General features: G+C 47.5%; 1 protein-coding gene across 1 annotated transcript in view; it reads left to right on the top strand.

Annotated features, from left to right (window-relative positions):
- Spdyc (speedy/RINGO cell cycle regulator family member C) overlaps nt 1-13,397 on the top strand; it is a 28,953-nt gene extending 15,556 nt beyond the window's left edge. The window contains 9 exon segments of the mRNA XM_071616906.1: nt 11,276-11,439; nt 11,442-11,465; nt 11,694-11,752; nt 11,983-12,052; nt 12,134-12,219; nt 12,222-12,303; nt 12,994-13,060; nt 13,062-13,192; nt 13,195-13,397. Of these exon segments, the coding sequence (XP_071473007.1) occupies nt 11,276-11,439; nt 11,442-11,465; nt 11,694-11,752; nt 11,983-12,052; nt 12,134-12,219; nt 12,222-12,303; nt 12,994-13,060; nt 13,062-13,192; nt 13,195-13,397 (886 nt within the window).
- Nucleotides 13,398-17,739: the final 4,342 nt, after the last annotated feature.

The raw sequence follows: 17,739 nt of genomic DNA, 5'->3' as shown, positions 1-17,739 counted from the left end.
AAAGAAAAGAAAGAGAAACCAGGAGGACTGGGATGTGGCTCCTGGGACAGCGTTTGCCTAACATGTTTGAGGCCCTGGGTTTGAGCCCCAGCTCGGCGGGGGTGGGGGGTGGGGGGGGGAGAAAGACAGAATGAAAAACAGGAAACACGGACAAGCGGTGACTGAGAAATCAAGAAGGGAGAGGAGGCTGGAGGAGCTAAGCTTTGAGAGGAGAGAGTGATTCCACCCTGCAGGCGGGAAGAGAGGAGATGGGGAGGCACAGATGCAGGTGGACAGAGGAGCAGGTAAGGGAGAGTGTTGCACGTTTGAGGAAGGAGAAGAAATTGTGATTATTCACCCGAGAAGAAATGGAATGGAAACTTAGGAGGGACACACAGTGGGACTGCCAGGGAGCGTGAATATAGCCCTGACTGCAAAGCAGAGTAGTGCTCAGGCTGAGATTTGCTTTCCCTCCAGTGCAGGTACCAAGAGGCCTTTGGATGGGTTCCATGTTGGAGTCTCCCAGTCTCGCACATTCTCCATACGTCTTTTAGGGGGTGGAGCCATGAGTTGGACTTACTTCTAATCAATAGAATCGAGCACAATTGACTTCAGAGATCTGGTCACCAAAGTCCCTTTGGCTCCCTGCTTGCATTCCTCCTGGGTCACTTGTTTCAGAGGAAGCCAGCTGCTGTGTCATGAAGATGCTCAAGCAGTCCTACGGGCAGGTCCATGAGGTGAGGAACTGAGGCCTCCCAGCCAGCAGCCACGCAGTGAGCCCCCTGGGAGGGGAAGCCCCCAGCACCACAAATGACCGTGGCTGCAACCAACATCTCAACAGCAAACCTCATGAGAGACTTGAGTCCGAACCTACTGACTTGAGGGCTAGGGGTGTAGCTCAGTGGTTAGGGTGCCTGCCAAGCGGGCATGAGGCCCTGGGTTCAACCACCAGCACCAAAATAAATAAATAAATAAATAACTCCTGACTCACAAAGAGTGTAAGAAGATAATACGTTGTGTTTGGATTTAAACCACAAGGTTCTGGGGCTAACCTTTATACCATTTGAATTAATATTTCAAATGTCTTTCAGAAGGTCACCACCAGAGGGCAGCGATCCAGGCTTCTCCTGTCTCAGTGTCCTGTCATCCCCTGTGGGCTTTGGGTTTCCTGGAAATCTACTTTTGGTCAGAAGTTAGGAAAACAGAGAGTGAGATCATAAGAGAGGGAGGGGTTTTTGTTTTGTTTTGTTTTGGTTTTTCTCCATATTTTTATTGGCACATTATGATTAAACATAAGAGAGGGAGGTTTTCAAGGGCTAATAACAAAAAAACTAGGTAAGGAAGTATGTTAGTTGATTTTCTGTTACTGTAACAAAATACCTGAGAAAATCAACTTATAAGGAGGAAGATTTTATTTTGACCCTTGATGTCAAAGTTTTTTTTTTTTTTTAATATTCATTTTTTACTTATAGGTGGACACATTGTCTTTATTTTACTTTATGTGGTGCTGAGGATGGAACCCAGTGCCTCATGCATGGTAGGCAAGCGCTCTACCTCTGAGCCACAACCCCAGCCCCTGCCCTGCCATGTCAAAGGTTTTAGTTGGTTGCCTCCATTGTTTGAGGGCCTGGGAAGGCCGGACATCATGGTGGGGAGTACCATGGGAAAGCAAAGCTGCTCACCTCAGGGCTACCACAAGGCAGAAAAAGAGACTGACCTAATTCCTTCCCCTAGGCTCCACCTCTTAAAGATGCCCCAGCTCCCCAGAGCACCGCAGGCCAGCACAAGCCTTCAACACTCAGCCTCTGGGAACACTTAAGACCCAAACTACAGCAGGAAGTGACCTTTAAAATGAAATCAGAGCCAGGCATGGGGTCCCACACCTGTAATCCCAGGACTCTGGGAGGCTGAGGCAGGAGGATCGTAAATTCAAGGCCAGCCTCAGCCATTTAGCAAGGCCCTGTCCTAAAAAAGGGCTAGGGATGTGGCTCAGTGGTGAAGTACCCCTGGATTCAATTCCTGGTACCAAAACAAAAATTAATTAATTAATTATAAAAATATTTTTTAGTTGTAGATGGACACAATATCTTTTATTTATTTATTTTTATGTGGTTCTGAGGATCAAACCCAGGGCCTCACACATGCCAGGCAAGTGCTCTACCAATGAGCCACATCCCCAGGCCCTTTTTAAACTTTTTATTTTGAGACAGGGTCTCCCTAAGTAGCCTAGGCTGGCCTCAAACTTATGATGCTTCTACCCCAGCCTCCCCAGCAACTGAGGTTACAGGCACATGCTACTGTCCCTGGTAAGATGGTAAAGTTTGTGTCGTGTGTTTTACTACAATTCAGACACAATGTATTACATCGTGATATATGCAGTGATGGAAATATATTCAAAACAAAACAAAACATGAAAAAAATCCATCCATTTTAGTTGTAGGATTCAATGATTCCCGTTTTGTTTTGTTCAGTACTGGGGGTTGAACCCAGGGCACCCCACCATCCTGGGGACATCCCCAGAACTTTTTTTTTTTTTTTTTTTTGAGATGTGGTCTCATTAAGTTGCCCCAGGCTGGCCTTGTCTTGGGATCCTTCTACCTCAGCCTCTTGAACTAGTTGGGATTATAGGCGTGTGCCACCCTGCCAGTCAACTCAGTGGTGTCTAGTATACTCAGACATGAATTTCTTTTCAGCCCTAATTAATTGATTTTTTTAAAATGAAATTAAAATGGCTAGAGGCAGGTGGAAGGGAGAGGGAACAGGAAGGTCCTCTGGGCTGAAGACTCGGGCCTGTTAAAGAAAACAGAGGGTCTCAGAGTGGGGCCTGGGGGTGTATGCAGTGGTAGAGGCCTCTGTAGCAATCACAGGGACCTGGGTTCCATGCACAGCACCACAAACAAACCAATGAACGCCACAGCAGAAGAAGGAGAAGAAATCCCAGGAGGACTGGCCTGGAGAGTGGAGCTCAGAATGACAGAAAATGAGTCTTCAGAGGGAGACAGAGGCGGATCACGCAGGGCCATGAACAGTCTCGTGACTTGGGGACTTGCACCAGGCAGGTAAGGCACTGACGGGTTTTAGCTGGACAGCACGGGAGACATCCTGCAACAGAGAAGGGGAGGAGGAGGGAGGGCAGCACCAGTCGGAGCCGGAAGAGTGGTCAGGAAGCAGATGCAGCCAACTAGGAGAGATGACAGCCGCCTGGGCAGTGCAGGGCTGGGCTGGGTGGATGGAGATGCCAAAGGCGCAGAGAGCCAGACGCACTCCTGACTGGATGAGGGCAGGGAGAGGGAGGACACCCCCCCACACACCTTAGATACAAAAGGGACAGTGATTCTCCAGGCTGGGGGATCCAGCAGGTTTAGGGGCAGCACCGTGAGATCACTTTTTTAAATTATGAGATATTAAAAACCAACAAACAAGCTTGGATCTGGGCACAGTGGTGTGTGCTTGTCATCCCAGCAACTCGTGAGGCTGAGGCAGGAGGATCGCCAGTTCGAGGCCAGCCTCAGCAATTTAGTGAGCGCCTCAGCTAAAAATTAGTGAGACCCTGTCTGAACTTTATTTAAATTTATTTGGTACCAGGGATTGAAACCAGAAGCACTTAACCTCTGAGCCTCATCTCCAGCCCTTTTTATTTTCTATTTTGAGACAGGGTCTCTGCTAAGTTGCTTAGGGTCTCACCTAAATTGCTGAGGCTGGCTTTGAACTTGTGATTCTCCTGCCTCAGCCTCCCAGCCCGCTGGGATCACAGGTGTGCACCACCTTGCCTGGCACCTGGATTGCAACCCTAATTAGCCCCAAATAAATGTAATTTTATTTGTTGTTAAAAAAATAGAACTATGAAATATTCAATGCATATATACTACACATCCTTATATTGTTCAGGATAAATGCATAAAATCTTGTCAGTTTAAAATAAATGAATAAAAATATATACAGATACAATATGAAATATTTGCTATGTATGAAATGATTTATACCAAGTGTACGTAAGCAACAGAGTGGACTACTAAAAGAAACACCCAACTTGAGAAACATTAGCAACATCAGGTTCTCCTATTTTCTTCTCCCTGTCACCTCACCTCTCTCCCAGCCCAAAATTCTACAGCCCCACATTTTATTACTATTTGGAAACTCATCACCTTGCTTTTATTTTTCTCAAATTCAAGTGGTTACTTTATTCTAAGTGCATGAACAAAGATGTTTCAATTGAGGATGGGAAGGATTTGCTTTTTCAGTGTAAAACTGACTGTAGCGAAGTCCCCAGTGTCTAGCTCCTCTCTCAACGACTGGCCAGCCACTCCCCGCACTCTCCCCGATAGTTCCTAGCCCCATGTTCCCACTAGTGTGATACGCATCGTGGGGTCTATTTCCCTGGGGTAGCAGGATGTGCTCTGCATTCATTGAGATGGTCCTGCTTCTCTGTTAAAGAGGTAAATTACATTAATTAATGTTCTTATCTCTAACCTTGCATTTTTAGAATAAATTCAACTTGGGCACCATGTGTTTTCTTTTCTATACATCACCAGACTCAGCTTGCTGATCATTTATTTAGAATTTCTGCATCTGTTTAAGAGGCTACATGTTTCTTTTCTTTCTTTTTTTTTTTTTGGCACCAGGGATTAAACAACCCAGGGTTGATTATCCACAGAGCCACATCCCCAGCCCCTTTTGCCCTTTTTGTTTTTTATTTTGAGACAGTGTCTTGCAATGTAGCTTAGGTTCTTGCTAAGTTACTGAGGCTAGTTTTGGACTTGCAATCCTCCTGCCTGAGCCTCCTGAGTCACTGGGATTATAGGAGAGGTCCACCACAACCAGCTGTCGTTGTATCTTCTAATTGGTTATTGTTTATGTTTATAAAGACTTTTTTGTTTCTTTTTTTTAAGAGAGAGAATTTTTAATATATATATATATATATATATATATATATATATATATATATATATATATATATTTTTTTTTTTTTTTTTTTTTTTTTTTAAGTTTTTCAGTGGACACAACATCTTTGTTTGTATGTGGTGCTGAGGATCGAACCTGGGCTGCACGCATGCCAGGCGAGCGCGCTACCGCTTGAGCCACATCCCCAGCCCCTTTTTTGTTTCTTTATTTTTTGTTTGTTTGTTTTGGTACCAGGGATTGAACCCAGGGGTGCTTAACCACTGAACCATATCCCCAGCCCTTTTTTAAAAATATTTTTTTTTTTTATTTTCAGACAGGGTCTCACTAAGTTGCTGAGGCTGGACTCAAACTTGAGATCCTCCTGCCTCCGCCTTCTGAGCTGCTGGGATAATAGACATGCACCACCCCACCCGGCAAGACTATTGGTTTCTGAGTACCAAGTTGATATCCTGTCAACATAATTGAAATATTATTTGAATTAGTTCTATCACTGATTCCCTTGGGTTTTACAAGTCAGCTTTCTTATCATATGCTTATATAGATTTACAGTTTCTTTACCAGTTCTGGTGCTTGTACATTATTTCTCTTGTCTAATTGCATTGGCTAATACCTGTAGTAAAATTTTAAATAGTAGCAGAAATAGTGGGTATCCTTGCCTTGTTCCTGAACTTAGTGATATGTTTCCAGCATTTCTGCTTTTAGTAAGATACTGGCATTAGCAATCCCAAAAAACCAAAGGCCAAATGTTCTCTCTGATATGGGGATGCTGACTCACAATAGGCAGTACGTGTGTGTGTGTGTGTGTGTGTGTGTGTGTGTGTGTGGAGTGGAGGCTCAAGGGATTGGGCAGGGGAATGAGCAGAAGGGGTGGGGGATAGAAATGGGAAAGACAGTAGAATGAATTGGACATGACTTTCCGATGTTCATGTATGAACCCACAGCCAGTGTAACTCCACATCATGTCCAACCACAAGAATGGGAAGTTATACTCCAAGTGTTTATGATATGTCAAAATGCATTCTACTGTCATATATAACTAAAAAGAACAAATAATAATAATAAAAAGAAACAGACACTGGCATTAGAATATGTCTCATCTATCTAGCTAATTACCACTTTCATTAGCATTATTCCATATCTAGCACATAATATTTATATCTATTCATATTAAGAAAGTATCGCTCACAGGCATAGTGGCACATGCCTGCGCCTTGGGAGGCTGAGGCAGGAGGATCCCAAGTTCAAAACCAGCCTCAGCAAAAGTGAGGCACTAAGCAACTCAGTGAGACTCTGTCTCTAAATAAAATACAAAATAAGGTTGGGGATGTGGCTCAGTGGATGAGTGCCCCTGAGTTCAATCCCTGGTATCCCTCCCCCCCAAAAAAGTGTCACTCAATTCCTATTTGATTAAGTATTTTAATAAAGCGAGATGTTGAATTTTATAGGTTTTTTTCAGTGTCTATGAAGATAATCATATATATTTTCTCTAAAATCTATTAACATAATATTAACATTTCCCTAAATCTCTGTTCATTTTCTCCCTTCTTGTCCCCTCTCTGTTGTTCAGACTCCATAATCTCTATTGGCCTGTCTTCGAATTCACCAATTCTTCTGCTGATCCGAGTCTCTGTGAAGCTCTTCTAGTGAGTTATTATTATTATTATTATTATTATTATTATTTTAAATATTTTTAGTTGTTAATGGACCTTTATTTTATGTATTTGTATGTGGTGCTAGGAATCGAACCCAGTGCCTCATGCATGCTAGGCAAGCGTTTTACCCCTGAGCCCCAGCCCCAGCCCTCCAGTGAGTTTTTAATTTAGCTGCTGCACTCTCCGGTGCTGCATGTCCATTTGGTTGTCTCTTCAGTGGAGTCTGTTTCATGAGCCACCGTCATCACATTTGCCTACAGTTCTTCACGTGGGGTCTCCTCTGGTTCTTTGAACTTTTCATAACAGCTGCTCTGAAGCCACCTCTGCTAAGTCCTTCAGAAACAGTGTCTGTGGCTGCCTTTCTTCTGTGTAGGAATCGCGCTCGGCAGTTCCTTTGCCTGTCTTCTGACTTCTTGGTGGAAAACTGCATATTTTTGATAACACTGTAGCAACTCCAGATACGGATCTCAGGACTCAGGGCAGCTGTCCTGCGTGCTTGGTCACTTGTTTGTGCCCTGCCTGAGTTAACCCCATGACGTCTATTTCCTTGCAGCATGTAGCCTAGGATGGTTAGGCTCGGAGGGTTTTTTCCTATTTTTATGGTGACCTTGTCTTCCTCAGGGTTGCCCTGGAGCGGCATATCTCAGTCATCGGTCCGAGTTTGGGCTTCCTGCCTGAGTCAGAGCCCCTCCCTCCTGTGGGGTTGAGTGTGTGGCTTGCAGGCTGCTCCTGTGGCTGAGTGTTTGTGTTTTTGCCCACGTTCGGACAGGGACTGGTAGTTTGCAATTTCCCTCCCTGCCTACTTGTGCGACAGTGCAGCCTTGCTGTGTGTGTATGGGCTTCCAGGCTGCCAGGGAGCAGTTTTATTTTTAAGCTGGGTTTCCTAGGAGTGGTGACCAGGGCAGAGTAACCAAGGTCATGCTTCAGCCCCTGTACCAGCCTGGCTGCTGCCTCTTGTGGAGGGTCTGGTTGCAGCTCTGACTGTTCGTGAGTGGGTGCAGCCTAGTGCGTGGCCACAGCTCTCCCAGCTCCAGGGTGGACTGTGACCCCCTAAGGCCCTTGGCGGCCACCTCCTTCCCTGGTTTCTCTCACTCTTCTGGTTGCTCTGCCACTTTCCTTGTTGTACTAGTATGGAGATGTTGAGTGCTCTCTCAACGGCTGTCAGTCAAGATCTCCGTCTTGTTGGACAGTGCTCACGGGCATTGTTCCAGAAAAACCGGTTCCCAAGGGCAACACGGCGGAGCTCTGTCTCTAAGGCTGCCTCTCCCGATGGGAGAGCACCTTTGCTGCTCTGTAGGAACTGGGAGGATGGCGGAAGCCAAGCCTTACTAGAAAGATACCGCCTCTCTACAAGCTGGTGGGGCGGGCTGGGATAGGAGCCTCTGGTCTTTTTTTTTCTTTTTTCTTGACAGTGCTGGGGATGGAACCAGGGCTTCATCAGTGCTAGGCGGTGCTCCGCCACCGAGCTCCATGGCCAGGCTGGCCTCTGGTCTTCTTGGTTTGCTTTTCCTGACATGAGCCGCGGGGATCTAGTCTTGCAGGCTGTCTTGCCTGTAGTAGAGCTACAGAATCATAGACAACCCCAGCATCTCTGTGGCTCTCAAGAACAAGACTCGATTTCTTGCTCATTTTCCACACCCCTTATAGTGTGTGGCCCTGACTCAGTTCCATGTCCTCTTTATTCCAGAACCTGGATGGAGAGGCTGCCCTTCCAGGGGGACACCAGGCTCCTGGCAGATGGATGAGAGCAATGGCAGAGCCACACTGGGCTTTTAAACTCCTGCTCAGATGGGGCATGCGCCATGTCTGCTCAGGTTCCAGATGTACACTGTCCTGGTTGGAGGGTGGGTTGTGACAGAGGGGCCAGGGCCGGGCTGTGGGTGGAGAGATGAGCAAGGGCAGCAGGGACAGCACGGCCTTGTAAGCCATTTATTCATTCAGAAAGTAGGAGCAACACGCTTAGGTATTGGATCAAGTCAGGTCTGGGGGCTGGGGATGACTGTAAGGGTCCAGCGAACGTCAGAGGAAGAGACCACCAAGAGACCGGCTCATGCAACAGCAAAAGCGGTTTATTGAGGATCCAATCCAGCACGCTGGGGCTCCGTGCTCACTCAACAAGGGAGAGCGGCTCAGAGCCCTGAGCAGGGGTTGAGCAGTGCTTAAGTACACTTTTTGGGGAGGGTGGGGGGCCTTGCATACATCAGAGCAAATCATCATGAGGCGCGGGAAAATCAAACAACAATTCTTAGACATGATTAGTACATTCATTGGCGGGAACAGGTCGGGTGGGGGTGATAGGTCAGTTCTAAATCGGGGTACACATTCAAACTGATTGGTTTAGGCCCTGCGAAGCCTACGTGCCAAGCCGCACAGGGTCCTAGGTTATTAAACAACCAGATGGTCAGGGGGAATATTTACTGGGCAGTTCCGGGTATTGTCCTAACAGCTACAGGAATTTCAGGTTTTGGGTGTAGCATAGGAACTTAACAATACCTGGTCCTTTACTTTTTAACTCAGGCCTTGCAGCTTAGAAACTTTACAATGCCCGGTCTTTTACACTTTAACTTCAATTTCTTTTATTCTTACATGACAAGCCTGACTTCCTAGTGGGAAAAATCACAGGAGAAGCCGGGGGAGGGGGAAGAAGGTTGCAGACTGGAACACACTACTGCTGAGGAGTCTGCACTTAATCAACAGACTTTTTTCTTTTCTTTCTCCTCCCTCCTCTTCTCCCCGCCACCCCCCACACATGTCAGGCTAATGCTCTACCACCAAGCTGCATACCCTACAAACCTAGGGCTTCTTTTCTGCATTCTTTTCCAATCTCTAGCATTATCAGTAGACAGGAGATGGGGTGAACACAGCTGGTCTGGGGTTCACTACTGGGTTTTACTCAAAACCTTCTCTAGGTCAGGCTTTGTTCAGAATCAGTCTTGAAACAGACAGAAGGACCCTCAGATCCCTTTGTGAAGACCGGGCCAGACAGCTAGGTGGAAACTTGACTTTCTGTTTACTGGCTGTGTGACTGGAAGTAAATTACTTAACCTCTCTGGAGACAACACTGCATTTTAGTGGTTGCTTCTTCCTTTGTGAAGTAAAGCTACTAACAACACCTACATATGTAATCTCTGCAATTTAGGAGGCTGAGGTAGGAGAATCTCAAGTTCGAGACTAGCCTCAACAATTTAGAGAGACCCTGTCTCAAAAAATAAAGGGCTGGGGGTATAGCTCAGTGATAGAGAGCCCTTGGGTTTATTCCCAAGTACAGCGTGGTGGGAGAAAGGAGGATGTTTTAGCTTCTTGTCCTGTAGGGGTTTCAGGCCCCGGGGTCCAGCGGTCCTGCCCCTCTTATGGGTGAGGAAGCTTTGGGAAAACTTTTACCTCGCAGCTGCAAGGCAGGTGGTGACTGGCTTCACAGGTAGAAGTGGTGGGAGAGGGGCAAGCCACGCCCCCCTCTCCAGGAGGGTTCTGATTGGTGGAGGGGCGGGGCGGGGTCCACCCTTGGGATATATAAATGCGTAGGTGCCCTGGGTCCTGAGTTATGCTGTGGTTAACTCCTGCTGGCCGGTGAGGCTTCTTGAGGGAGGAGCCTGCTTTGTGGGAGGCCGGCTGAAGACTCCCAGGTTGACCTTGGGGTGTCGGGGGAGAAGAGGGGTGGTTGGCACCTTCTCCAGAGCCCCTTGGTTGGCATCTCTGTGAAAGGTTAAGGGAAGGTTAGGGAAGCAGCTTGAAAATGAGGAACTGGGCATGGTGGCGCGCACCTGTAATCCCAGCGACTCAGGAGGCTGAGGTGGATCTCGAAAGGTGGAGGGCAGCCTCAGTAATTTAAAAATACCCTGTCTTAAATTTTAAAAAATATTAAGAACTGAGCCAGGCGCTGTGGCGTGCATCTGTAATCCTAGCGGCTTGGGAGGCTGAGGCAGGAGGATTGCGAGTTCAAAGCCAGCCTCTGCAAAAGCGAAGCGCTAAGCAACTCAGTGAGACCCTGTCTCTAAGTGAAATACAAAATAGGGCTGGGAAGGGCTGGGGATGTGGCTCAGTTGGTAGAGTGCTTGCCTCGCATGCAGAAGGCCCTGGGTTGAATCCCAAGCACCACAAGGTGGGTGGGGGGAAGGGCTGGGGCTGCGGCTCAGAGACAGAGTGCCCTTAGATTCAATCCCCATCACGACAAAAAAACAAACCATAGTTTGAGGAGGCCCCAATCTCAACTTTTTCTAAATCCAGCTATTTGATGTCATTCTCTTTGGTCCTCAGTTCCCCCTTGATACAGGGGGCATGTGCCCTTCCAACTCTTTGGTGTAGGAGGTGGTTGAGATCTGGGCAGCAAGGGGAAAGTTCTCAGGCTTTTTGAATATGTGGGTTCCACCTTCACCTAACTGAAGCCTGGTTGCTTCCTTTGCAAAATAGGTCCCTGTTACACCCGCCTCCCAGGGGGCAGTAAGATGAAGCCCTTAGAGCTTTTAGCACAGTCCCAAGCACCTAGGAGGTGCTTGCTGCTGCTGTTACTCTCTGGTCCGTGCACCAGGAGGAGGGTGGGGGTGCTGCAGTCCTCAGCAGATCTTTGCTTCTTTCCTGGCCTTCCCATCTGTCAGGCCTCCCAGGTGCCCTCTGTTCTGAATCCTTGAGTCTCTGCACCCTGCCCTCCACCTCGCTGGTCCTCTTTCTGGCCAGCCTCACCTTCCTCTTTGATTTGTGGGAGGTCATTGTATAGGTACCAAGTCCTGAGGCTGCTGTATCTGCAGGTCCCCTTGCTCCACCCTGCCCCACCCTACTCCTACTCCCTATGAGATAAGTGATACCGGAGACCCTGCCATTGTTCCCGTGGTTATCACCCAGAGAAGTTGGGGGACTGCAGCCAACAAGGGGGGGGGGGGTAATGGGTTTCTTCATCCCCAGTAGGGCCAGGAGTCCAGGCCTTCCTCAACATTCTGGGTGAGTTTCCGGGAGGCTGGCATGGGAGGGGTGATGGGGTCAAGAATACAAAGAGCTGTGGAAGGCAGGGTCCTGCTCTGCTCAAGCCGGCCTCCCAAGCCTCTCTGGACAGGTGTGGCAGGTGGGAGGGGAATCTTGTCAGAACATGGGTTCAATGGTGGTTTGGGCTTTGACCATTTTATTTATGGGGCATGACCTGTGTCCCCTGTTTTTCTTCTCTACCTCCAGAGGACAGCTTTTTCCAGGAGTTCCTCTCCAAAGACACCTGCTTCCAGATTTCAGATACGGTAAGGAAGCAAAGTGGGGTGTAGAGGCTGGGGTCACTTGAGTAGAAGGTTGACTTAATGGGATTCAGTGCTGCTGGGTCCCCTGGACTGTTGGGGGAACCCTTCCCCTTATCTTTGCTGGGCCCCTCATTTTACTGTCTTTTCTTCCCTGTCCAAAACCTCTGGGGTGTGAAGGAACCTGGCTGCTGGCCTCATCCCCAGGACCTCTGGCTGCCCCAGCCTGTCTGCAGTTCCTCCTGGCTGTGGGGCTGGTCTCCTTCCGGTGTGCTAACCTGACGCTCTGTGAGCACAACCACAGCAGTTCTTGGCACTATGAGTGGCAGGAGTGGGCAGTGGGACACTCCTGAGGGTGAGGGTATGGTAGGATGGGACAGGGCGGAGGCCATAGACTTGACCCTTGACCTCATGCCCTTGTGTTCCTAGCAAATGAGATGGAGGAGGACTTGGAGAAACCTAAATGTGAGATTTTTTCCCACGGGCCCTGGGGGAAGATTGGCATTCCCAGGTGGGGAAGTTCTAGGACTCAAGGGACATACTGTGGGCACGAATGGGCTTCTAAGCCAGCGCTGTAAGTGGGTGAGGCTGGGCTGCCATCCCAACTCACTCTCCACTCTACTCCTCCCAGGTCATGGCCAACAAGCCAACCCACTGGGCCTGGACTCAGAAGTGGTGTCCCCACCATAGTGAAGTTCAGAGGGATTGCTGTCAGGCCCGGGGCCCCTTACCCCATGTATTAGGCTTCTCTAGAGGAACAGAATCAACAAGAAGTATAATTATAAAAGGGGGACTTATTAGGTTCTCATATGTGACCGGAAGTGATAGTCCACAAAAATGGCCATCTGCAGGCTGGAGAGCTGGGGGAACCAGTAGCTGGGCAGTTTAAGATGCTGAAGCCCCAGAACAAGAGGGATCAGTTCTACCCTAGTCTGAGACCAAAGGCTTCTTGAGAATCCACTTTGAAAAGTGAAGAAGCGAGAGTCTAATATCCTCAGACGATCACACCAGTAATCAAGAACCTGTTCAAGAAGAATTGAGCTTGCATCTGCTGCTGCCTGGTTCTTCCAACTTTTATTCCATCCAAGCCATCATCCTATCGGTTGGTGCTGCCCACGCTTAGGGAGGGTCTCCATTTCAGTTGGCTATTCCACATGCCAATCATTCCTAGACAGAGTCTCATTGACAAACCCATAACCCTCCTAATCCTTGGAATATATTAATCTAATCAAGTTGATGATTCACATTAACCATTACACCCCGGGACCCTGGCCATTTACCCCCACACTGTGGCCTGTGTGGTTTGCCCCAGCATCTCAGGTGTGACCTCCCACACCTCATCCAGCTGCCCTTCCCTGATCTCTGAGTGCCATCCACCCTGCTGCCAAAATTGCTTCTCAGTGGCCAAAAACCTCTGGGGTGAGGACTTCCTTGTTGTCTTGCCCCCCAGATGCAGCTAGAGCTGGGCACCTACACCTTCCACAATGAGCTGGAGACAGGAGCTGAGGAGGGTCGGCTTGGGGACCTGGGGGGTGGGAGTGGGACCAACAGGATGTGGGAGGGGGGCAGTTTCCCCTCCAGGCTCACTCTGTGGCCCCTCCCAGTCTTCCCCAAGCCTCCACCACACCTGGGGACTGAGTTCTGCAGCTGAAGAGCTGCCCGCCTGTCTACTCCCCTATGTAACACGTGTCCACCCCCACCCCCAGCCTCCTGTCTGGTGGGCCTTAGGTGGCAGCACTGCCCCTGCCCCTACCCTTTCCTCCTAACAATGTGTACCCACTCTGGTCCTGATCCTCTAACTAACGTGTGTCTACAGGACACCAAATGCTTAGGTCTGGCCTGGTTCCTTGACCCAGTGTGACGGTAAGAGGGTCAAAGTGTTAGGACCTGTGAGCACAGGCTTTGAACCAGCTCTTCCTCTTCCCGTGGCGGCCGGTCTCTGTCGTCCTGAGCCTCAGTTTCCCTTCTGTAACATACACCATCTATGAACAAGGCGCTCTACACAGCGTATCTGGGATTCAATGAGCTGGGATACTCGCAGCCCTAAGAAGGGGCCCCCAAACCTACTGGGTAAAGTTTAAATGGAAAATGGCTCTGTGGCCAGGTCAGAAATGTCTTCAGGGTCAGACTTAAGGATATTTAGGAATAATAATGATTAAATAATAATATAATGTAGTGATTATTATCATATAGTTCCCTCCCCCTCCCCCAAAGGAAAGGCATACTGAGCACTCAGTAAATTTCTTGCTACTGAAGGAGAAGGAAGGCTTCCCAGAGGAGGCACATTTAACTGGGCCTGGATGTTCATGGGAGGGTAGTCTAGGGCAGTGGTTACCACTTGCCCTTTGGAGCCAAACAGTTTAATTTCAAATTCCAGGTCCCTGCTTGTTATTTCAAGTCTTGTGCCTCTGTTGCCTGGCCTGTCACATGGGTAGTGTTTTGCAATGAGTGTTGAGATTTGAATGGGTTAATCCCAGGAGGGTTCTGATGCTGTCTGAGGAGAGGGGAGGGAAGGTGTGGAAGTAGTGAGCCCAGCAGGGGTGGCTGTTCACAGAGGGGATGGAACAAGTGGGGAGTGGGGAGAAGTCTACAAGTCTGATGGAGTTACTTGCCCGCTCTAGAGTGGATCTCAAGGGGCAGAGTAAGAAGGCCTGGAGATGCCAGCCAGGTGCACGCCTGGAATCCCAGCTACTTGAGCTGAGGCAGGAGCATGGCAAGTTCAAGGCCAGCCTCAGCAACTTATTGAGATCCTGTCTCAAAATAAAACTTAAAAATGGGGTGGGGAACTCCTGGGTTCCTGAGCATCCCTGGGCTCAATCCTCACAACTGGGGAGAATTTTAAAAGCCTAGAGATTGAGGACGTTAGAAACGAAGCTAAGGACTAAAAAGTATTGGGAGGGAGATGGGAATGCAGCTGCATGGAAGTGCACGCCTAGCATGCGGGGTGCCCTGGGTCCACTCCTCAGTAGCCCCTCAAAACAGTACTGAATTTCAAATAGGCAATATTTCACATGTACATTGTGAACCAAGAGTCCCCTTATTCCCTCAACTCCCCGCCTCCTGGTCCCTGCCCTAGAGGCAATGAAAGTGAGTTTCTTACATCCTTTCAGGAAGGAATCCAAACATACATCATCAAATGTGGCATTATAATCATGCACACACATCTAAATGGCACAGAGCTCCTAAGACCTATGGAATTTTAGGGCAATAGAAGAATCTTTTGCCGTTCATAAAAGTCCCTGAATTATTCATAAGGAGACCGCGCCAAGACCCACTCAAGGGTGGCAACTCTGAGTGGGGGATACTGAAGAGACAAACACTTTGAACACAGGTGTGCTGGGAGCAGGAGAGGGCAACTCTGCACCCTAACCCCATACCTCACCTGGTGCCAGCTTCCATCTAGCTGTTCCTGACCTGCTTCCTTTATCATAAACCAGTAACAGTGAGTCAAACACTCTCCTGAGTGCTGCGAGCCTTCCACCACATTGCCAAGCCCAAGGAATGATTTAGGAACCTTCAAATTTAGTTAGCTGGGCAGAAGTGGGGGTGGCCGGTGAGATGGAACTCTTAACCTGTTGGGTCTGTTACAGGTTCCAGGATGGTGACAGAAGGAATGGAATTGTGAACATGGTCCATGCTGGAAAGTTGATATTTTGTGTCAGAAGTATCAGAAAAATCACTGAACCAAATATGCATCTGTTTCTCACCGCTTTTTATTAAACTCTGGTAGAATTCCATGCATCCTGCTGCTGACCTAGCAACATATTTTTTAATTTTTTTTATCCATATGTCCCTTTTTATATTCCCATTTTTAGATACAAGTAGTTATAAAGTAACTAGTCCCTTACTGACCCATACTTGTTTCTTCACTTAATAGCAGGCTTCTGCTACTGCAAGCTGAGCTTCTGTGAGTGACTTTGTAAGGATGTCATAAACATGTAAAAAAAAAATTATCTGTAGGGTAAATTTTAAAAATTGCTTTGCCAAGGAATAAGCCCAAATTGTCTTTTTTTTTTTTCCCAAATGTCCCTCTGGCTATTTACCACCCCTCCAGTAGTACATAAGAAAGGCTTGATTTTTCCAGAATTCTCACCAACCCATGAAGTACCAGATTTTTTTCTTTTTTTTTTTTGTACCAGGGATTGAACTCGTGGGCACTCGACCACTGAGCCACATCCCCAGCCCTGTTTTGTATTTTATTTAGAGACAGGGTCTCACTGAGTTGCTTAGCGCCTCACTTTTGCTGAGGCTGGCTTTGAACTTGGGACCCTCCTGCCTCAGCCTCCCAAGCCACTGGAATTACAGGCGTGCCCCACCCTGCTCAGATTTTTTTTGTTGTTGAAAAATTAAGTGGAAAATGATTTCTTGGTGAAGTGTTAGTTCATACTTATTTTTTTTTTCAGTGAGTTCAAGTGTCTTTTCTTATGTTTAATGATTCTGGCTTCTGATTGACAGATAAGAATTCTTTTTCTACAAATGGAGAAAAATAGCCCTTTAAAATACTAATTATCCATATTTTCTTCAGTTCATCCTTTGACATTGCTGTGTTAGTCAGATTTCTGTTACTGTGGCAAAATACCTGAGAAAAACAACATGAAGGAGGAAAGTTTTCCAGGTTTCAATCCATGCTTGGCTGGCTCCATTTTGGGGGCCCAAGGCGAGGCAGAGCATCATGGCAGCAGAAGCCTGTGGCAGAGGAGGCTGCTCTCCTCATAGCAGATGGGAAGCAAAGAGAAACAAAGGGGCCAGGGACAAGATATAGTCCACAAGGACAAGCCACACCAGGACCCACACCCTTCAGCTAGGTCCCAATTCCTACAGTCCCGCCGCCTCCCAGCAGTCCATTCAGCTCTGAATCCCTTAATGGATTAACCCATTGATGAGGTCAGCATCTTCCTGATCCAACCACTTCCCCAGATCACCACTCTGAACATTGCTGTGTCTGGGACCAAAAACCTTTACACATGAGCTTTTGGGGAACATTTCAGATCCCAAACTACAGCACAGTATAGATGGTTTGTGTGTGTTTGTGTGATGCTATGGATTGAACTCAGGCCCTTGAACATGCTAAGCACATACTCTACCACTGAACTGCATCCTCATCCCCTGCATGGTTTTTGTTTTGTGGTACAGTACTGGGGACGGTATGTAGGGCCTCACACATGCTAGGCAAGCATTCTTCAACTGCCTACACCCCCAGCCTTGTATAGATTTTTAAAAGCAAAAAATAAAATTTGGCCTGGGGGTGTACCTCGGTGTAGAGTACTTGCCTAGCATGTGTGAAGCCCTGGGTTAAATGCCCAACAATGCAAAAAAGAAATAAAATAAATAAATAAAGCAAGCAAGCTTTATGGCTTCTGAGTGTTATGTTTATGTTCTGAGTGTGTCATAGTTTAAAAGACCTTTTTCCACACTGAGATGTTTACAAAGACTTCTCCTTTAGCTCCCAGTTATAGATTTTTTTTTTAAAGAGAGAGAGAGAGAGAATTTTTAATATTTATTTTTTTAGTTTTCAGCAGACACAACATTTTTGTTTGTATGTGGTGCGGAGGATCAAACCCGGGCCGCACGCATGCCAGGCGAGCGTGCTACTGTTTGAGCCACATCCCCAGCCCTACATTTTTGTTTTCCTGCTTTACATTTGTATCTTGAGTTCATTTGGAACTTCTTCTAAGATGCAAATTATGAATCCAACTTTATTTTTTCCCCTAGATTGTCCCATCCCCACTTTTTTTTTTTTTCCTGATACCAATGATTGAACCCAGGGGTGCTTAGCCACTGTCCTCTGTCCTTTTTTATTTTTTATTTTGAGATAGGATTTCACCAAGTTGCTGAGACTGGCCTTGAACTTGGGATCCTCCTGCCTCAGCCTCCCGAGTTGCTGAGATTACAGATGTGTAGCAACACACCTAGCTGCCCCTGCCTTTAAATTTTTTTTTTTTAGTTGTTGATGGACCTTTATTTTATTCACTTATTAATATGGGGTGCTGAGA

The sequence above is a fragment of the Marmota flaviventris genome, chromosome 9, assembly GCF_047511675.1.
Source record: "Marmota flaviventris isolate mMarFla1 chromosome 9, mMarFla1.hap1, whole genome shotgun sequence".
NCBI lineage: Eukaryota > Metazoa > Chordata > Mammalia > Rodentia > Sciuridae > Marmota > Marmota flaviventris.
Note: the sequence above shows the minus strand (reverse complement) of the source record. Positions and strands in the feature narration are given on the sequence as shown.